The sequence below is a fragment of the Squalius cephalus genome (genome assembly GCF_949319135.1).
Source record: "Squalius cephalus genome assembly, chromosome: 3".
Taxonomy (NCBI): Eukaryota; Metazoa; Chordata; class Actinopteri; order Cypriniformes; family Leuciscidae; genus Squalius; species Squalius cephalus.
The window spans coordinates 23,345,782-23,368,918 of NC_137124.1; the positions used below are offsets into that span (position 1 = coordinate 23,345,782).

The window sequence follows — 23,137 nt, forward strand, 5'->3', positions numbered from 1 at the left end:
AAATGGTAACCCTTAACAGCAAGGTTCAATTTGTTAGCATTAATTAAATAATGAACAACACTTATTTACAGCTTTATTACTTTATTACTAAATTAACAACTCAAATGTTAATTTATAAATATATTTTCCTTAATTGTCAATTTATGCTTGTTTATAATACATTAACATAAATGTATACTTGAAACTTGAAGTGTATTTGTACACCCAGAAATGAACATTAACCTACATTAATAAATGCTGTGAAAGCACCGTTATTGTTCATGATACTTAATGAATTAACTAATGTCCATAAATTAAACCTCATTGTAATGTGTTATCTTCAAAACTACCTAACTAACAGATTCCTGTTACTCATCCTAATAGCTGATGAAGATCTTAGCAGTGACAGTATTGGATATCTAGTACCATCAAACACACACAACCTCAAAGGTGAAACACTATCCCCTAAACATTATGTGTACAGCCAACAATAATATAGAGAAGCTGACACATTCAGTCCTCTGATATAAGCAGAACAGTTATTATCTCTGTTTGAACATTGAAATTCAGTACAGATGTGACAGCAGGTGACCTGAGATCTCTGCCATAAGCTAAAGAACACAGTATGAAGAAACTGATTTAAATCTACTGAAAAGAGCGTGTTATTGTGAAGTGTTATTGAAATGCCAGCCTGGTTTAATTTTAGTCTGTACTCTCACAAGGGAGAGACAGTGAGATCCGGGCACAATGGCACATGTCAGCAATGACAGGACAAACATAATGAGAGCGTTCCCCCGCGGCCTGACGTGCGTCGGTGTGCGCGTGTGTGTAAGTGAATAAGAGAGACATAGGTTTACTATACAGTGTCATGGTCTGAATGGGCACAGAGGAGAACGCACACATGCACCTCATCCAGGGGTCAGCTTCAACTAGAATGTCTTCGGGGAACATGGGTATGAATATTAATTAAAAGAAGGCTGTTTGGAGTGATTGGGCTCCATTGTTGGACTCCTGAGTGTATAAGAGGAGGGGAAACTGATGCTGACTTTCTCAGTCTGAGCTATTGTCTCCAGCCACGCGCGCACACACGCCGTCACTCACAAGCACTGAATATCTGCTCAATGTGGTAATTAGAAAGAGCGAGAAGTGAGAAGTGAGGAGCAATCTAAGGGGTATCTGGGGGTTAGGGAGCAAAGGCAAGAAGTCCCTGGAGGAATGAGACGAAGAAGAGACATGGAAGCTGATGGGACAATGGCTGATCTGATCTGACTGTGCTCACACCATACACAGATATACACAACATAAGAAGCACTTGTGTGAGTATACGCATTCAAGCAGACAAACAAACATGCAAACAAATAATCACAGGATACAAATAAGAACATACCTGCGTGCTGACTCCAAAGTCACACAGTTTCACCTGACCCCGTGTGTTAACCAGCATGTTGGAGGGTTTCACATCTGCGCAGAGAAACAATGCATTTACACAGAGACACATTATGTCAGCATCTAATACCATTGTGACTTGATTACTTCTGCAGTGTAATCTGGTAGAGAGTTCAACTTTTATGTAAATTTAACCAATACACTTTGCATTAAGTACAAAGTAACACTCCTTTTATGAATAGCTAACTAGTTAGTTCATTTTTCGAAGGCAAGGATTACATTGCACTGTGATGCTATGTGTGTGTCTCATTTGAAAGTCAGTCTGTATGTCTGTTTTAAAAATTAGGGACACAATCAGCAAATTAATTAACAACAAATGTATTACACATTATTGTGTCACACAATACATAAAACAAATCTGACTCTGTATATAACATGTCTAATCATAAACACTTGATTTCTGTAATATGATTACACAATTTAGATTGACATGTAGGTCATTACTACCCAACATGTGTGTATTATCACATTCACAACAGTTCAAGTCTCTTATGTGCACCAAAACAGTCACAGCAAAACTAATATTGTGAAATTTGAAATAACTGTTTTCTATTTGAATATATTTTTAAATGTAATTTATTCCTGTGATGGCAAAGTTACATTTTCAGCAACCATTTCTCAAGTCTTCAGTGTCACATGATCCTTCAGAAATCATTCTAATATGATGATTTGGTGCTCAAGAAGGATTATTATCAAAGCTGAAAAGTTGTGCTGCTTAATATTTTTGTGGAGATCGTTATACTTTTTTTATTTTATTTGATGAATAGAACATTCAAAAGAAAAGCATTTATTTGAAATGAAATTCTTTTATAACTTTATAAAAAATATTTTATACTTTTAATTAAAAATACTTTTAATCAACTGAATATGCCCTTGCTGAATAAAAGTATTCAAAACTTACTGTCCTCGATTTTAAACCGTGCTGTACTTAATTCACTTCTAAATACACATGCCTAAATGACCTAAATGAAGATCTTACACTGATAGCAAATATTTGGATATTATTATTTCAGATGTTTTACAAGTTACATAAAAGTGGCTTTCTCACCTCTGTGTAAAATCTTCAGGCTCCAGAGGTATGTTAATCCTTTTACCACCTATTGACACACACAAACACCCATACTCATTGAAAAACTCAGAAGAGACTAGAAAGGGTGTGTCTACATCTTCTGTCAGTAGAGGATAGAGCTGTAAATTATCTAAACAGTGGCATATCTTTGATTATTGTGAGAAAGCGTGAGGGAGAGGGTAATGAGGGTCAGAACAGGGTGCAAATGACAATTCAGCACTAATAAAGTGTTACAAAGACAAAACACACAAACACAGGGCCGGCGCATTATTGCACTTATATCAACAAATCATGTAGCTCACCTTATTGCGTGCGTAATATTTATATACGCCATATATTAATATTTATAATATTTTTAACCGCTATGAAGAGCTGTGCACGTGCAAGTGACGGGATTTCAGGTGTACAAGCACCGCTTGCACACAGTCGCTTCACCGAGCTATCATCGATTTGCCGCTTTCCGAGACTTGTAGGGTCCCGTGTGAAACTGTCTTTATGTCGAAGTGGTAATGCTGCCAACCCAATTTATCAGCGGCCCAAAAGGAAATCTCCCGAATCGTCCAATGTCCACTCTGGGCCTGCATTTTCTTATTATATAATATAATATAATAAACAGAATTTGCATTTTCAGCTGTACTAGTGGTTTGCGTGCGGATGTTTTACGTTGCAGAATGAAAAAACACATTTAAAAAAAAATCAGAAAACATGCTTGTGTATGCTTTTATTTTGGTGCAGTCTTTCACATGCATCTCAAAGATGTGTTTAATTGTGAGTGTGAAGTGGGAGCCGCACAACGGTGTTTTGCTAGAGCGACAGTTGAGCTTGTTACGGCCCTGCACATACACACAGGAGTCTGAGCTGTAACATTCTCGGATATGCCGATATCTTCCAGTTTTCAAAATTCCCTTATATGCTTACTCGACAACAGTTTCAAGAATTGAAAGGACTTACTGCAACAGCAATCCTGCCCAAAACATGCTCTGGGATTCTCCAATAGACATCCAGAGACCCCCCTACATCAAAAACAAATAATTCAATTAAATTTGTAGAGATGCTGAGTGATCTCTTCCTGTGCAAATGTTGCCTCCCAGATACTTGACAATGTCAAAACAGATGAGACTCACCATCCATAAACTCAGTGCATATTGATATTCTGTTCTCCACAAAGAAAGCACTGTAGAACTTTATGATGTACGGAGAATCACACTGTAAACAACACAATCAAATATATCAGCACTATCACAAATCACTAACTCACTAACAATATCACTAACTTTATCACAAATGTGCACTACAGTTAAAAAATTTGGGCTCTTCAAAAGTAATATTTCTTATGTTTTTGAAAGATGCTGACCAAGGCTGCATTTATATGATCAAAAGCACAGTAAAAACAGTACTACTGTGAATTATTATTCCCATTTAAAGTTTCTGTTCAAATATATATTAAACAAACATTTATTATTTATATGAATGTTGAAAACAGATCCTTAATATTTTTGTGGAAACTGTAATACATTTGTTAGGCTTCTTTGATGAATAGAAAGCATTAAGAAATAGAAAAGCATTTATTTGAAATAGAAATATTTTATAACATCATAATTGCCTTTTCTGTCACTTGTGATCAATTTAGCATGTCCCTGCTGAATAAAAGTATTCATTTCTTTAAAAAAAAATATAACTGAACCCAAACGTTTGAATGGTAGTGTTATGTGGTTATGAAAAGAACATTTATTTATACTTTTAGGCTAACCGTTTATTGACTAATTTGCATGATTCACCTGATGGGTGTCAAAGATACTTTATTAATAAGAAAAATGTACCACTGATGAAAAGATTAGACTAATTGTTTTCATTAAGTATTTGGTTTGTAGTTATTTATAGTAAGCCATGTGATGCTAATGACACCGTAGTATTTCATTCAATATGTGGAACTGGCTAATTATTCGATGTGATTGGCTCGTCACTGCAAAGAGTGATTGGTATCAATTAAGGTCTATCTAGCAGCTGTTGTCAGAGCAGGTTACTGGAGCAGATGGACTAAACTACATAGGCACTGATCCCTGAATAATTCATGACACTTCTTTCATACTTATCACAGTCATACACCTCAAATACACCTAATCTGAAATCTGAAACCCCACACAGATCTAAATGAATGTGGTTTCCACCTGGAAAAGGACTGCAAACTTAATCAAACACAAAGTGAGGAGTACAGAGCAAATTATTTAGATTATTTATGCGTGTTATTTTTCATTTTTTAAGGCTATATTCATCTCTCACTCAAGTTTTGACATCTTCAAGGACAGAAAGCTAACAAAGCGACACTTGAGTGCTTAAGATAGGGCAAAATGCTCTAAGTTTAATTAGTGGAATTGAGAGGGAATACAGCATTTCAGGTAGCTGATCACACCGGGAGTGCACATTTTAAGTGCTCTTATCCACTGAAAAGAGGAATGAACTACATTGAAAATAATATATAGATACAGATCAAGTAATCAAGCACAGAAAAAAAGGTTCAGACCTTATAAAGGATCTCAAGCTCTGACATGATTTGCTTCTGCAACTCCACCGTGATGTCGAGAGGAATAACCTGGAAAACAAGCACAAGGCCATAAAGATATTTATTAAATAAGCACTTATTTACAACCCATTTACACCCAAACAGAACTCTTAAGCTAAATAAATGATATCAAACACACATATGCAATACTAGACTCTTTGCCCACCCATCGGGTAAATACAACTTTTCTGATTGTGATCATCTACATGAACTGCATCAATACTTCTGTTTCAGCTCACTTTGAGATTGAGAATGTATGCTTGAGAAACATGCTCAAAGAGTTTTCTCTTCAACTAGTATTGACAGGAAAATCAATGGTCTACCATTTAAAATAGCAAAAAGATATTCCACGGCTGTATTTTCATCCAATACGTTTTGAACTAGAAACGGGTGTGTTTGTTGCAACCAAGGCATTTGCTCTCTCTCTTCCCCACTTTTGTAATGAAGCAGCGACTAGTTAAAATGCTTCTTTAGTTAAGGCTAGATTATCAGCCTCCTGCTGAAATAATTGATTACAGGTAAGGCAGTAAGGCAAGGCCACACAGTTAAAGCTCAGCAGAGATCACTTACAGCCTTAGCCAAATAGATAGCCCTGCTCGAGCAAACCCAGGCAGTGCGCAGACGGAAAGATGAGCAGACACAGCAGAAGAAATGAAAGGAAAGGAGGACAGATAGGAGATAAGACATAAGAGAAGTGAGAGGATAACTAAACAGATGTAAATGAGGATGACGAGAGAGGGAGAGGGATAAAATGTGAGAAAAGAACGGAAGAAGTGACAGAACAGAGAACAGCTAAGATGGAAAAAGAAAGAGCCTCTCTGTCGTATGAGGGCCACAGGGTCTCAAACATGCTTAACTGTGGTGGCGCGTGCAGGAGTGTTGGATTTGCTCTTTTGTGCTCTTCAATTAGCAGAGCACTTTTAACATCTCCAGCAGTCATTCACTGCATCCTGCCGCCGTAAAGTCCACCTGTAACAGACCCGCTGAGGTCTTGCTCCCTGAGTTCACCTCTTCTGCACTGCTTTTTTTTTTTTTTACTGGCTGAATGATTTTCTTATCTATTTGTTGAATGTGAGTTTCAATATCAAATGTTGGGTCTTTGGTATGTTTTCATGGTTTTCTATGTGAGCCAAGTAATTCTGAACAATAAGCCAAAATGCAATCTAAACAATATGTACAAAAATGTTATTATTTAAGGTTATAAAAGAGCATCAGTGAATTCTTTTCACTTTATGTAGCTTGAGGTTCTAAAGCTTATAGACATTTGTATTGTTCTTACCTTCACTGCTACAATTCTCTTCCCAAGCAGGTGATATGCTCTGTCAAAACAGGAACGATTCATGATTAATGACAATGCACACATTAATAAACGGAAAAAAAAAAAACACTAAAAAGCAGTGAGATTTTTTTTTTTTTTAAAGAGCTAACATTGTATTGTATTGTATTTGTACTTGTACATGTATTTGTTTAGGCAGAAACAATGAGCTATCATGTGATCATGTGACACTGAAGAATAGAGTAATGGCTGCTGAAAATTCAGCCTTGCCATCACAGGAATTAATCACATTTTTAAATATATCCAGGTAGTTTTTCTTTTGAATATTTCACAATGCTACTGTTTTTATTGTATTTTGATCATTTCTGAACTGCAGCATTGGTGAGCAGCATAATAAACTTCTTTAAAAAATATTTCAATATCTTATTGGCCCCAAAGTTTTATATATAAAATACATTTTACATAGACATTTAAATTATCTATCTATTATATATTTGTTATCTAATTCAAGGATAGACATTCAATAACTGACATTCAAGGATGGAAACTATGTTCAGGGTTTTTTTTAAGTCACAGCAACCTGAGATGTACATCTATATGACTAAGTAAGACACTCAGGTGCTTTTTAAACATTTGTATTTATTTACAGATTATCAGCATCTTAATCGCTTCAAAAAAGAGCACAGAGGAGGGGTGTCCTCATCCTAAGTGTCAAATGCAGGTGAGGTCAACCCTGAGTCAGTCACCTGCGAAACCTCAGACATTCTGAGCTGTGGAGCGTTATCAGCTCCGTTCCCGTTTCAGCGTGAGCTCTCCCAGACAGGCCTCCTGTTACAGGTCGAATTAACGGCAAAGCCACAATTATTTAATTATGATCCTTGCTCATTCCGAGCAGTGGATCTGGTTACTGCAGTAGGTGCTGAAGAGGGTTTGGGTTACAATAACCCACGACACGGTCCATTCCACCAGATAATATACTATAACAACAGACAGCTGCCAAACGAGGTTGGATTCAACAACACAGGCACACTGTATGTGTGTATGAACACGAAAGAAACAAACAAAAGAAAGAACAGAACAAGAAAAAGATTTGTATATGACGCTCCGTACGTAGGCGCGTATACATCTGAAGTAAACAAATTCGTAATGGTTCATGTTTGAGACAGTGCATGTGATTTATGGGAAATAGATGGCTGATCTTGTTACAGCTCCAGACACCTCGTAACTCCAGCAAGCCTTTAATTAATGTCGCTCTAAGTGACGCGACGGCTAACTTCCCTCATTTAGGGCGACGACACTCGATCCCATCTCACCTCAGAGTACTCTGCAGGTACACTTTACACTTCGGAAGATTCTGAGCCATACAAGATACAGAGTTGCCCAGTGATACACCCAATATGTGCTTATTGGGAACACATATTATTAAATTAATATGTATGGAAAATTAAATCTTAAAGACCTGGTATCACAGACAGGGCTTAGATTAAGCCAGGATTAGGCCTTAGTTCAATTAGGACATTTAAGTAGATTTTATAAAACATGCCATAGAAAAAAAACATTACTGATGTGCATCTTGAGACAAAACAATTGCCCTAACATAGTTTAAGATATGACAGTGCAAGTTGCTTTCAGTTAAAACAGCTCAAACATGCATTTTAGTCTGGGACTAGGCTTAAGCATTGTCTGTGAAACCAGGGAAAAGGTTTCTAGTAATTTCTGATCAATTGAATAGTCAAACTCAAGCGATTTCACCTGTTAGAGGTGGTACGACTTAATGTGTAGTGATGGGTATAGCTCAGGCATTATCGGAAGGCAGCGAGTTCCACATCATGCATGTAGCGAGTCATAAGCCATCACCATTGTCCCCTTGAGCAAGACACTTAACCTTTCTTTCCATAGGGATTGTCTGTGTAATATGTAAGCTATAAGTTGCTTTGGATAAAAGCATCTGCTAAATGACTACTTACTGCTTACTAATGCCAAGTTTGCCAACCCAACCAATGATGTTGTCTTAATGGTCGCTTCAGGACATCCTGAACAGTAATGGATCCTGCTAAGCCCATTTACAAAGTTCAGCTAAACTCCTTGAACTTTGACCCTGCTGAGTAGTCATGCAGGGATGATTTAAGACTGACAGACGCATGGTCAGAACAAGGTGACGTAGTGACGTGTGGTCCTGACCCCCGTAAATGTGTCCCTATTCTCTGTTTGTTATTTACACTCCAGAGCCCAAGGTAATGAAAGCTCTGTCATGCAGTATTCATGGACCTCCAGAAGACAGCCATCGAATGCATGTGCGTTTGCCGACGAACACACACGCACGCAACCACACAAACAGGTTTCGATTACAGTGGCCAGTGCGGACCAGACAGTTCTCTCCATCTCTTTCTCTAAGCCATCTAACCTGAGATGACCAGATGATCACCTGAAAAGAAAGCCACAAAAAGAGAGGTGCGCAGGTGCAGTGTGTGTGTATAATATACAGTATCTAACAAAAGTGAGTACACCCCTCACATTTCAGCAAACATTTTAGTATATCTTCTCAAGGGACAATACTATAGAAATGAAACTTGGAAATATTTTAGAATAGTCAATGTGCTGCTTGTATAGCAGTATATATTTACTGTCCTCTGAAAATAACTCAACATACAGCCATTACTGTCAAAATAGCTGGCAAAAAAAGTGAGTATATACACCCTAAGTGAACATGTCAAAACTGTGTCCAAAGTGTCAATATTTTGTGTGAGCACCATTGTTATCTAGCACTGCCTTAATCCTCCTAGGCATGGAGTTCACCAGAGCTGCACAGGTTGTTGCTGGGATCCTCTTCCACTCCTCCATAATGACATCACGGAGCTGCTGGATGGCGCTTCTCCACCTTCCGCTTGAGGATGACCCACAGGTGTTCAATAGTGTTCAGGTCTGGAGAAATACTTGGCCACTCCATCACCTTCGCTATCAAGCCCAATACTGAGCTCATGTACTCGTAAAAATGCTCCGATACCAACAACCGATACCAGGCAGCGTTTGTAGGCTACACTTGTGTCCAGACAAAGAAACACGGACAACAGAGAGTATAATGGGGATAAAAAAGAAGGCTGTCTATGAAGTAAATGTTTCTTATTAGTGGAACATTAAACAAAATATAGTAACACATAGCTGTGGTGCGCGAGCAGAACAGACGCGCGAGCTGGTCGAGCGTATCACTTTTTTTACAGACGTCAGTGGAAAGTTTGTAGTTCAGTCGGATATCAATGGCAAAGAAAGTTAAACGAGGCATGATGTAGCTTATTATTTACGTAAACTGACGAGAGAGAGAGAGAGAGAGAGAGAGAGAGAGAGAGAGAGAGAGAGAGAGAGAGAGAGAGAGAGAGAGAGAGAGAGAGAGAGAGAGAGAGAGAGAGAGAGAGAGAGAGAGAGAGAGAGAGAGAGAGAGAGATTTCTTGAATGCTCTTGATTGCTGATCGTTCACTCAGCACGTGTTATTTGGTTTAAAACTAAATCGTATGTGTAAGTAAAACATGAACTGTTACCTGATTTATGTATAACGAGTGATTCCCTACATTATTACAGGTCGTGTGCAAGTCAATAAGTTCCATGAACGCAAACATTCAAAGTGCGCTCCCCGAAAACCAGCGTCTTTCCGACAGTATATTAAATGGGGTCCGTGCGTTCGGCCTTAAAGGGGCGGCAGTCTTATTAACCTGCTGCTGTGTTTTAATGTTAATCAAACAAAGGACAAATAAATTACTCACTGCTCTTGACTAAATAGGCTACCTTTTGTAACTTTACAAAAATATCCATCTATATTTAATTTATTCAGTAATGAATATGCAGTGTTTTTTTTCACATTTGATTGATTACTATAGTTTTTGTTGTAGTATCTAAATTGGAATAAAGAATTGATATTTCACTGGTGTCTAAACATTTGTACCACTGAACCAATCTTCAGCATTGAGCCCTGCTGGAGCAGCTCTAAATATGTGCTGTACTATTAAATGAAAGATAAAATATGATAGAGCAATAAAATGAAGAGTGAAAGTAACAGAAGCTAATACAATGCATTTTAGCAGGCTTAATTAAGCATTAAAATAACTGAAGGAAATATTTATTTGATGAACAAATTAAGCCAACTAATATGATTTATATTCTTTTGGTTTCTCTAACAATACATTTAAAAATGACAAATGCAGTGAAAATACAGGTATCGGTTAAACGGTATCGGTATCGGCGAGTACCAAAAAATGCAAGTATCGGTATCGGACTCGTTCTGGAAAAAGTGGTATCGGTGCATCCCTAGTTTGTACTGACCATAATGTGTTTTGAGTGGTGTGTTATTGGGTGCTAAGAGCACAAAACCAAGTCAAGAGAAATGTAGAAAGTGGCATTTTTTTCTACATCACTACTTTTGTATATTTTTGGATCTATGCAGGTGTTGCAAATAATTTTTCAGAATTTTAGTCTATGAATATAGGAATGTTTGGTTAACTTTATCTTTTCTTGGATATGTAAGAGAGACGTGGGTTATAAACACAGTAACACAACATCGAGGGGTGCAGGTTAGGTTAAAGCTTTACAGAATTTTTTTTTATTATTTATTCTTAAGAAAAGCAATTTAAGCAAATACCCTTGGCACCATCCTGTATGCAGTCTGACGGTCACAAAGGTGTGTGTTTTGCATAAAGGAGTGTGTGTGTGTACATGAGCAAGCACAGTAGAGGTGATCGAGGACAGCTGTGGAGATGGATGGGAACTGGCCTAAATTTCCCTACGAGCCACATCAGAGATTATATTACATTACATTACATTTCACCTCCCGCTACCTGTACTGCACTGCAGCTGTCAGTCTGAGCAGGAAACACAATAACAGTGAATGTTTCCTTTCTTTAAAGATCATGAATATGCAGTGAACAAAAAATAAATAAATAAAAACATTCCTGGTATTACGGTCTTTTAGAACAAATTACACATCCTTTTTGCTATGTGAGATCAAAGTTTTCATTGATTTTTAATGGATGTTCCATACAGACTTAAAGTTCCATATCAGCTGTATTTCTTATCTATCACTTAAAAGAGAGAAAAAAAGGGGAAATGGTTTGAATTAGGAGATGAATGCAATATTCAGCACTTTCTTTTGTTTGAGGGGGGAAAAAAATTATTCTAGGCAAACACATTTAGTGCTGAGCTTGTCAGACTGCATTTATGTTTGGGTTGCAGTATTGGCTTTTTTAAAATGGTTGAACAATTTCCAACAACACAGAGGTGCTCCTCCAGTAATAGAAGAATATGATGAGTGTTTGGGTTATCCACAAAAGCACACAGACCCTTATCAACGGTCACTCGGTTCAAGAAATTAATAAAATGAACTGTGTGTGTAAGATGATGGCTTTGACCAGTCCTGTCCTGTCATTGTATCATTTAGGATGGGTGTATAGTTTGGGCACCGAAAGGAGCATCTCCCTTTACTCTGATGTCTAAAGACATTTAAAGAATCATAATATTGAAAAGGTTTTGAGGGATGTCTGAAAACATGACCAATGTAAAATGAATCAGAACATGAGTGCAGACAACCTATAGATTTGTACTAAAGGTTTTGAAAAGGCTGAAGACAATCGGTCTAATTAAAATCTCAAACACGAAAACAGCACTCACTTGTAAACAGTTCCACCATTTCCATGGCCGAGCTGCTCCTGATACTGGAGGTCATGTTCATTTATCTAAACAAACAAAGAAAAGAAAAAAACTGAGAAAGAAATTCCCCTCTAGATACTGTTTTTATTCAAGGAGAGCAAAATTCACCGACCCTACTTTATCTAAATAATCTAAAGCATCTTCAAAAGTAAGTTATTATGTGTGTCAGTGTGTATGGCAAATTCCAGCCAGATTTTCAGCTTTGAACCAATTCATCCAGTCAAAAAACTTACTCCCACTCAATCATTGACATTAGAATAGAGTTTAGAACCACAATTCTTTTAGCAACTGAGAAGATACATGACATTTCTCAGTAGCGAGGTGGCAATGCCGCTGTTTTTGAAGCAATTAAACTTACACTTCACTATTAGTAGAGACTCTACTGACAAACACTGTTGAAAGACACACAGACTGGTAATATACACAAGCGTAATCTCTCTCTCTCTCTCTCTCTCTCTCTCTCTCTCTCTCTCTCTCTCTCTCTCTCTCTCTCTCTCTCTCTCTCTCTCTCTCTCTCTCTCTCTCTCTCTCTCTCTCTCTCTCTCTCTCTCTCTCTCTCTCTCTCTCTCTCTCTCTCTCTCTCTCTCTCTCTCTCTCTCTCTCTCTCTCTCTCTCTCTCTCTCTCTCTCTCTCTCTCTCTCATAACTGCATTAGTCTGCATATCAATGGCTCAAGCCTCTGTTCCTAGCTCTAAAATTACATTTTGGAGAAATTAGGTTTAGACTATTTTAAGGTGTCCGTGTTACAGTGTAATTATTCAATTAAGTACTGGGTAATAATAAATTAACTACATGTAGGGTGTGGGATTACAAATGTAGGAATCTGTTTAAGATCTGCTGATCCTACATCCATACCTTTAGCATTTAAGGTAAAGATGATGACATCAGATGAATGATTCGGTTAAGCAAAGATTTTAGCAAGAGGTTCCTGCCAGTCCTGTTCTCTTTATTGTAAGTCAAATGAGTCAGATTACTGAGACTCTCACCCTTTGTCTTCAATGGCTGTTGGAGACCATGTCCCATTCTTTGAATAGCTATGCTGATTGGATTAGGACTGGTAACACTCTAGAGTCTGGGGTGGGTTCCTATACATGGATACTTCTTTTCCATGCTTTGTTTAAAGTCATCAGCCAGGTGCTTTGTCTCCATTTCTAAGCACTGCCTCCTAAAATCTATATAAACTACAATGTACACTGCCTTAGTTAGACTTGATGACTGCAGCTATACCCAAGCTTGTGTTCTCAAATAATCTTGCTGAAGATACAAATGAGTCTCTCGTCTTCGCTTCTGAGTTTCCTACAAGGGTTAGTGGGGTTTGTTTTAGGGTTAGCTGTATGTAATTATGCACAATTTATAGTAATTACTATAGTAACGTGTAACATATAATGGACACTAAAATAAAGTGTTACAGAAATTAATCCTACACACAAGCTTTTAAGGACAAAAACCTAATAAATTTCTTGAAACATCTAAACAATGTTATTTTTCTAATAATTGAATGGCTCGTCATCAATTACTCCTTACTTGTACCACAATAACAGGGTATTGTTACGTCTGATGTGAAAGCATTCTGCTTTTATTAAACTGCAGAAAAGCAAACAAGATATTTACTTATAAATAAATAAATGTATTAAAAGCATTATTATCATCATCATCATCATAAACAACGATAACAATATAATATAATAACATATTTAAATAAAATAATATTATATTTTAATAAAATAAATTAAATAAGGACTATTGTTAATAATTATAGCATTATAATAATTAGTGTTGTTATTATTATTATTATTATTATTATTAATAACAGCAGTATTTTTCATTAACAACAAATAATAATAATAATAATAATAATAATAATAATATTACTATATATGTGAACAATCCAATCCAAGTAATTTGTTTGCGATTGCTAATGCAACTGGTTAGTCAGTGTTTTGTGTGTTATTGTAGGGGAAGTGTTTCCCCTTGTGAACTGGCCCTGATGTGAAGCCAATGCTCTGCTGACAGGCCTCACCCCGACTACAGGGGCCCAATGCAGGACATTTGATTAGGCTGAAGTGTGGGAGAGAGACATTGTGTGTGTGAGAGAGAGAGACACCGTGTGCGTGTGTGTGTGTGTGTGTGCGTGTGTGTGGATGCTAGTGCTCTATTAACTGTGCATGTTACTGGTGTCACAGGGGATGTGACTGTCTTAATTGTCTATCTGACATACTTTAGTTGACAGACTGGTCAGCTAGGGGCCTGTGGAGGGGGGAGAAGAGGTGACAGGGAAAGGAGGAGGGGTGGGCAGCAAAAGGACACAGCTCTGTACACTCAAGATAAAGATCTCAACCATCTCAAAGTGTCAGTGAACAGCCTGTTATGTGCAATCAATAGATGCTTTTGCACATTCACACAGAGAATCTAAAGTGACAAATTAAATGGGATGAGTGAAGCAACACTGATTGATTGGTACTGATGATACTGTGCATTATTTGTGTGTGTATCAAAAAAGATATGAAGAAGTAAAGTGTGTAGTGTGAAGAGAGGGCTACTATACCTGTCCATTCGTCAAAATCTTCTTAAGCTCAGCTGAAGACTTTTTTAAACTGCTGAAGAAAAAATTAAAATTATGAAATTGTATATGAGAATAGAATACTTAATAGAAGGCTCTGCAAATATCGGACATGCATCACTGCTGAATACACACACACTGGCCTTCAGACTGCAGGTCTTTGTCCTCTGCCAGGGTTTTTTTATTATCTCAGACCAGATCCAATTATAACTGACAAAATGTTTCTGCTATATGTTTAGGCTATGAAGACTACCAGCTCCTGTTAGTGTTTATCTTATTAAAGGGAATTACATTATTGAGACATCAATATCACCTTTAAAGGTGCAGTACACAACTTCTGAGAAACATGTTAATATTTGAAATCAACCCAAACAAACACACCCCTCTCTTCATTGCTCTGCCCCCAAAGTGCACAAACATGCCATGCAAGAGTGGATGTCTCTTTATCATAGCTGAAGCGAAGCAAAATTAGCCTGACTACGTCAGACTTCGTACTTCCGCTCAATTTCATTTTCGCTTCTGTACTCAGTCTGAGACAGCTTCAGAGCTTTCTGTTTGCCACCGGTCTGGAAACAGCCGGGCCAATCAACGAACAGAGGGCGGGCTGAGAGCCGTGACGTACACGCTGATTGTACCGTGGATGCGTAGATTTACTTAACTTAACCTGCAAAAGTCGTTCACAGCCATGTTCACTCCGGTATTTCGCTCGATGGTTTTGTTTTCGCATCATACATGTGTTTACAGTGAAAGTTAAATGCGGCCGAGCATGCGCATAACACACGCCATAACCAAACGTTATGTGATTGGCTTACGGGTAACCAATGATTTTAAACTTCAGACAAGCGCCCCCTAGCAAGAGAGAAAACACTTCTCTGTTATGCCATTCCAGACTCTGTCTACGAAGCAAAGTGAAGTAGCAGAGTCTGGTATTACCAGGCTAAAGCAAAATAATGCGTCGCAAAAAATAAAGTGAAGATGACCAACGAACGACAAGGAAGAACAAAAAAATGGACACAGTACACAAGGGTATATACAAGTAAGAGTTTGTTGTTTAGTCACCAGCAGCACATCAGCTCAAAACTGTCCTGTTACTATAGCTAAAAATCTTTTTAGGCCCTGTTGATTAATATCTTATTGTCTAAATTTTTACTATAAATTCCTTTTATAGTTTTTTATCTTTTTTATTATTTTACAACTTATTTCCTAAGCACAAGGACACCAGAATTGGACAATTATCCATAAAGAAACAGGAATTAAATTTGGTAATGTACACTAATGTTCAAAAGTTTGAGAGAAGTAAGATTTTTTGATGATATTTTTGTAAGTCTCTTAAGGCCCCGATATACTTCAAGCGAAATCGAAGAACGAACTGCTGTGATGTCATTTCGAACAAAATCAGGCCAAAACGAAGTTCGTTTAGAGTTCGTTTTGGAAGTTCAAAACAGCTTGTCAAAGCGAACTTTCCGGAACAATTTTCTATGGGTGGTAAACACCTTTGAACTACCATTGGTCTGTGACGATTACGTAATAGGCAGGTGTGTGCGGAGGCTCCGCCTTCTTTCACGTGAAAATATTTTCCCGTTCATTTCTCCTGTTCAGTTTGTCAAGGTCAGACGTCCACAAGTTAAAACATGAACACACTGGAGACCTGCTTTATAGTAGAAAATTAAGTTGTTCTTCAGATGAAATGAGACACTGACAGTTTTTCATGTATAATAAGGTAAAGCTGCTTGATTAAGCAATCTATTGTATAAAGTGTTATAAATAAACATAACGTGACTTAACTTGTCACGTGCCGAATAGTAGAGCTTGTGCAAATGTATCCACATTGCTATGATCAGATGCTTTTCTTTTGGTTTATTATTAAAAAAAATGCTTACTGGTTTATCAATTTTGTTGTTTTTATTTTGTTATTGAGAAGAAAGCACACAGAACATATTTACATACTCATCTAAACTTCGCTCTCCGCAGTGTGGGCGGCGTCAGATGTTCGCCAACAGATATCGCTGGTCACGTATTTCGAACTTCGTTTTACCAAGCGAACAACGAAAAAGAACATCGCCGTGAGTATATCGGGGTCTTTATGCTCGCCAAGACTGCATTTATTTGATCAAAAATACAGTAAAAACAGAAATATTGTGAAATATCATTAAAATTTAAAAGAACTTCTCTAATTTAATATAAATATTATTTCCGTATAAATAACATTTATCCCTGTGATGGCAAAGTGAATTTTCCTTCAGAAATCTTCTAATATTCTGATTTGGTGCTCAAGAAACTTATTATTATTAATTATAAAAACAAAAATTTAGTTTTGTTGCTAAATAGTCTTTGTAAATGACCTTTGTCATTTTTTCAGGATTTTTGATAAATAGAGAGTAAAAGAACAGCATTTATTTGAAATAAAAATATTTTATTTCAAATAAATGCTGTTCTTTTACTCTCTATTTATTTGAAATAAAAATATTTTGTAATAAAAATAAATGTATTAAAAAATAAAATAAAATAAAAGTTCATCCACCTAAAAGGGTAGTCCTAATTTAAAAAACGCTATTAACAAGCCACAAGACGCTGCAAGTTACAGTGATTTTACCACAGGTAAGAGGTGTTCTTAGACATGATGGATGCCGGATTCCTCTGATTAGAAATATAGTTGGTAACCCTAAGCTGTTTAACAAGCAATGCAGAAAACTTGAGGGATTAATATAGAATTGTATTACCTATCGTTGGACCGGGAATCAGCTGCAGAGGAGCTCCTGCCACTCGAGGATTCGGGCCGTGTGTTCACCTGCGGGCAAACAAAGACAATCAGAACCCTGTGCTAATTAACCTGTGATTCAACAGCAAACTGCCTGGTTTGGCCGCAAGGTTAATTGGCTTTTGTGGGTGAGACAGAGAGGAATAAAGAGAGAGGCTTGAGGAAAGGGGTCACTTCATCTATCAGGCAAAATTAAATATAACTCTGGGAACATCCTTGGGTTAAAAAAAAAAGAATGAATCAACATCACGTCCTTTATTTGTCATTAAAGAGGATTCATGAAGCCGCTTCTTGTCAGAGCCACGCTAACGGATCGCAGTGGGAGAATGAAGGAAAAAAGCTCAAAGAGAGACACTATATAAATAAGTAGATTAATTGAGGTCTGTAGGTCGTGTAGTGTAGTGCAGTAAAGCAGTGATTCTGTTCTTAATTAGTGTCTATGAAGACCTCATTTAGATCAGTTTATCAGGTTTTTTTTTTTTTTTTTACCCTTTTCAAGCCAATTAATTCGGAATTAAACCAAAACAAGCACAAAACAAGAACAATTATACTATCTAGGTAAACTACACTACCCTTCAACACTTTAGGGTTAGAAAGAGTTTTTTTTTTTTTTTTTTTGCTAAAGAAATTAATGTTTTATTCAGCAATGATGTATTAAATTAATCAAAAGTGACAGTAAAGACATTTCCATTCAAAAGATTTCCATTTCAAATAAATGTTGTTCATTTGAACTTTCTATTTTTTTTAAAGAATCCTGAATCATGTTTTCCACCAAAACATTAAGTAGCACAAATGTTTTCAATTTTGATAAGAAATGTTACCTGAGCAATCAACATATTAGGATGATTTCTGAAGGATCATGTGACACTCAAGACTGAAGTAATGAAACATTTTATAATATATTCAAATACAAAACAGCTATTTTAAATTTCATTAATAGTTCCACTAGGCTTTGATCAATTAAAACGCAGTCTTGGTCAACATAAAAGCCTTAACGTTTTTGAACGGTTTATCAAATAAGCAGATAGAAATACAATGAAAAACATTGAGGGGGTAGAAAATGAGAGAAAGATAGAAAGAGAGAGTCTTGACTTCAATTGACATTTCAATAAGTGTACGCAGCATAACCGATCCATGGCCAATTCTGCAGAAACAATCATTGAGACACATACCTTCAGGCCGTGTATGTTGCGGATCCCTGGGGTCTTACCGGCTGAAAAGAAAATTGACTAGATTGTAGATCAAGTGAGGCCAGAGTAAAAGAACATGAGCAGAATATTTTACAGAAAATGTTTAAAAAGCCAGAATTAGTCTATGCGCAACATTACAAAACATATTGAAATACAGCTTAGGGAGCTAATAAGTATATCATAAAGAATAATGCATATGTGAATGTAAGAATTTGCTTCCTCACAGAAGCCACTGAGCATGAAGTAATTTGGGATTTGCTAAACAGAAAACGCTCTCAAACGCACGTGAACAGGGCAGTGCTGAGTATGGGGTTTTCAACAGTGATCTAGGCTCTAGATGGGCCTCGGGCACGTTTACTGTTGCGGTGTTAAACTGTAATTTGGGCCAACACACTAACACACACTTTACACACCTCGTGGAAATATCTGTAAAGGCTCAGGTAACAGTCCATTGATGCGGTGCTCCATCACTGTGTTGCAGTACTGTGAAGAATAAACAAACAAACAGACAAAAAAACTCTTAAAAACAGCCCAGTTCCTTTTTTCAGTAGTTCACACAAATCAATATTACGCTCGGTGAAAGTATTTGAGAAAAAAAGTCCCACGGCGTATCAAAGCAATATTCTGTTCATTCTCTGTAACACTTCAGTATGGGGAACACATAGCCTATTCACTATTTACTGCAACTTTTGCCTCAATAAACTCCTAATTTACTGCTTATTAAGAGTAAGGTAGTTTTTGTAGCGTTTAAGTTTCGGTATTGGGTAGGATTAAGGGATGTAGAATAAGGTCATGCAGAATAAGGCATTAATATGTGCTTTATAAGTACTAATAAACAGCCAATATCCTAGTAATATGCATGATAATAAGCAACCAGTTAATAGCGAGAATTGAACCCTAAAATAAAGCATTGTCACATTCTCCTTCTCTCAGAGCCACTTGCAGTATTGGGGGGAAAAGAAAAGACGCTAAATGAATCAGGCACCCTGCTCAGGTAATCTTTTTGAAACCCTCTGTATCAATTCATCCGTTGTAATGGCTGCCAGGCGCAGCCCAATCACTGAGTTTTCTCATTTCAGCCTGACGTAAAAAAAGCAATCTGCCAGTAACGGCTGCCTATTAATTAATTACACTGCATAATAGGCTGAAATGGAGTCTGGCATTTATAAACCTTGTATTATACTATTAATGATATTATTAATATCATGGCAAGCTTTTTGTGTAATTATTTTTTCTTTTTCTTTAATTAATCTATGCGGTTAATAAAGAAATTTAACTTAAAGCAATCTCGATTTCAAGTTTTGCTGGCACTGTGCTTGTAGTTACATATGAGACATCATGTCGTATATTAATTACGTTTATTATATTTTATAATATTCAATATTTACTGAAGTTGATCTTGCAGTTGCAGTTTTAAAACTACAGAAACTGTACATTGACTTACATTCGAGACTCTACAAGATATTCTGTATGTATATATTCTATTTTATTGATTTAATTTGTATTATTACTATTTTATATATTATTTTATTAATTCATATCATTGTATAAAATATTCAATATTATTTTGAAGTTGATCTTGCAATTGATATGTCATGTAGCACTTTTGCTGATTATATTTCAAAGAACTCAAACACGCGCACAAATTTGTCTCCCCTGCCAAAAGAACATTCAATGGATGTTTCGGTTAACAGAACCATCTGGTCGCTCGTCCTCTCCTCTCAGTCCAGCACGAGACCTTTGTGTCCAAACACAGAGCACCCATCGCACACAATAAAGCCATTAAAAACCACAGATCCAGATGGACAAGAGAGGAGGGGAGAGTGTCAGTGTTTGAAATAAAGACAGAGACAGAGAGAACGAGAGACAAAGGCAGAACAAGACAAAGGTCAAAAGCAAGCCTAACCAAGGCCGTCCAGCACCGTCCCTCCGCCGCGTGCGGATACGTGATGAATACGTTGTGGCGCGCGAGGACATGCAGAGGAAGCAGTGTTAGAGCAGCTGTTATTAAATACCCTATTTATCACTGTCACCTCTCTGCACTGCCTGCAGGCACTGAAACCATGTAGCTCTACCAAAACACACACCTTTAATTTTCCACTCGGTTGCTTTATCGATTAGGGCTGCAATTACCTAACTAATCTGTAACAGTGTATTAAAAGAAACCTCCCTTTGTTGGACAATAACTAAAGGCAGTTTGATCACAGGAAGGCAGCTTGAAAGCTGGAGGGAACAGAGGAGTCGGACCTCCGCTCTGTTGGACCCCGATCATTAACACACCCCAAGTAAAGCGCTCTGTAATTAGCCGTCCCAGCCTGGGAGATCAGTGCCTGTGTGTGGTGTGTGTGGTGTGTGTGTTGTGTGTGTGTGTGTGGCTACATCTGACATGGGTCAGTCTTTAACTTTGAACTAACATCCTGGAAAGGCTAACGGTAAGAAGGGGTTCACCGGGGACCCAGAACATCTCAGAGACCTCAGACTGATGATCGCTACCAGAGCAGTCAAGACAGTTTGAAGGTCGGTTTTCACCAGAGAGCTCTGTGAATTAGCTTTCGCACCTGTAATGCAAGAAGTCATCTCTTAATTCCTATTAAGTCTACATAACAGTAGATCCCTTCACATGGAATTAATTGAAGCAAATTTATAAAGGTCCCCACAGAGACCCCAAGAGCCACCAAGGCAAAGGGCACACGCTTGAAATATGACCACAATGATCAGTTAGACATAGGCACAAGCCACAGAACATGTTACACGCATATTAAATTCCACCCTTCTCAGCAGCTTGCACTCTCCCCAGAGAAGCAAACAGCATCATGGGAGGAAAAGCTCATTTTCAGAAAAAGTGGACTCAGTTGTGCTGTTAACCAAAATGCAAGGGGGAGGCAATCTGCAACAGCAACGAGCGGTAATATTCACTGTCAGAGTAATATGGGCTCAAAGATTATTTTTTTTTTCGTGATGTGCGATGGCACGTTCCTTAAGAGGAAAGTCTCTCCGTGTATAAGCATTAATGCAGATTGCTGCGATAACAAATGAGAATACTCGCATTCCCGCAAATATCTCCAATGTCAGAATGTGCATTTCAAAACTAGAATTAATCAAGACAGGGGAAAAAAGTTGAATTACACTCAGGCAGAGCAGGACACCCGCGAGACATCATTGTCAGTGTGTCACCTTCTGGCCTAATCTGGCTAATGACTCCAATGGCCTTGAGAGGTACAACATTGATAAAGCATCTAAAAATAAATAAATATCAAATATAAGTAATTTCATTTCCTGCAGAAGCGGTGGTTTTAAAGCCCATGGCTACTCGAGAGTCATTGAGAGCTGATGGGGGGTAAAAGACAACACCAGCTGAAAGTGGATTTTGAAAAATTCCTCTACCCAAGAGGGCTGTGCTTCTAATGAGGCGAAACTTTAAGTATTGAATAATAAATAATAAAAGTTGATAGTTCATTTAACTTCCACTGTACTTCACAGGGGGAAAAACTATTACGAGTCATTACGTTTGGTGTCCACAATGTGAGCAGTAAGTACTGAAAGCACTTTTACGGCGGTCTCAAAAGAAGAACGTTAAAAACAACACATAAAAAGCAGAGAAAGAAGAAGAACAGACTGTGGAAACAAGAGTAGGCTACAACATTCCTTGACTTGAAAAGGAAGACCGTTAAAATCCGTAATCGGAGAAAAGTTCACAATAGCTTTTTATTAAACACATGACACAAATATTTTGAACATTTTCAATTTGTGCCTGGTCACTTGGGGAGGCCACTGCCTGAGTCAACACAAAAATAATGAATATTAAGAGAAATAAGCAGGAATTTAATATTACACTTTTCCCTTTGCTAATCTTGCTTGGTTAACACCTGTAAAATTTAAAATAGGGGGTGAGAGCCAGAGACGCACGTTGCCATGGAAACATCGAGAGGTGAAGCCAGAAAAAAAGGAAATAGATGAAGAAATTGAAAAGAAAAAAGAAAATATGTAGCTACTTGTCATCCTTGCCAATCAGCAAAGTAATGAGAACACTTTCCCCAAGGGTGAATAGATCTGGAATAATAGATTTGTAATAGCTTTTCCCTCCCAACAAAACACTTCCAGCATTCAAAGGTCTAATACAACAGACTGTAATAGAGCGCAACGGTGACCACCCGCTTTTCCTCAGCTTTGGTTCCGGAAGTATATTTCTTATTTTATTTGCTCCATAGGCATTTCATTAAAGCCTTTTTATTGAAGTGTCTCATGAACCAACCGGCTCCAAGAAGAATCACAACAGTGCAAACAAGGGTTGTTGCTAAGGATTCACCGAAGTGAAAATTCTGGGCTGAAATCGAAAGCGAAGATTCTGCATGCACTTGGCCAAGAACCGAAACCCAAAATGAATTTCTTATTTTAAAATCTTTCTTTTTTAATAATTGTATTAATATTAGACTTTTTAATTAAATTCAATAATTTAATTGAATCTTATTTAAAAAATAATACAAGCCAATAAAATGAAATAACCACACTTACTTAAAGAAACACACCAAAATTGGACAGAAAATTTATTAAAATGACTTTTTATTCAGTTCTATGCAACAGAATCAGATTTAACAGATTTAGTTTTTGA

General features: G+C 37.3%; 1 protein-coding gene across 2 annotated transcripts in view; it reads right to left on the bottom strand.

The window, feature by feature from the left end:
• map2k5 (mitogen-activated protein kinase kinase 5) overlaps positions 1–23,137 on the bottom strand; it is a 57,335-nt gene that overhangs the window by 30,916 nt on the left and 3,282 nt on the right. For both annotated transcript variants that reach the window (XM_079866302.1, XM_079866303.1), the window contains exons 4-14: positions 18,942–19,011; positions 18,511–18,551; positions 17,301–17,368; positions 14,566–14,617; positions 11,983–12,047; positions 6,334–6,373; positions 5,016–5,084; positions 3,619–3,700; positions 3,446–3,507; positions 2,474–2,522; positions 1,367–1,440 (exon numbers count right to left, since the gene is read on the bottom strand). In XM_079866302.1, coding sequence (XP_079722428.1) covers positions 1,367–1,440; positions 2,474–2,522; positions 3,446–3,507; positions 3,619–3,700; positions 5,016–5,084; positions 6,334–6,373; positions 11,983–12,047; positions 14,566–14,617; positions 17,301–17,368; positions 18,511–18,551; positions 18,942–19,011 — 672 coding nt within the window. The remainder of the gene's footprint in view (positions 1–1,366; positions 1,441–2,473; positions 2,523–3,445; positions 3,508–3,618; positions 3,701–5,015; positions 5,085–6,333; positions 6,374–11,982; positions 12,048–14,565; positions 14,618–17,300; positions 17,369–18,510; positions 18,552–18,941; positions 19,012–23,137) is intronic.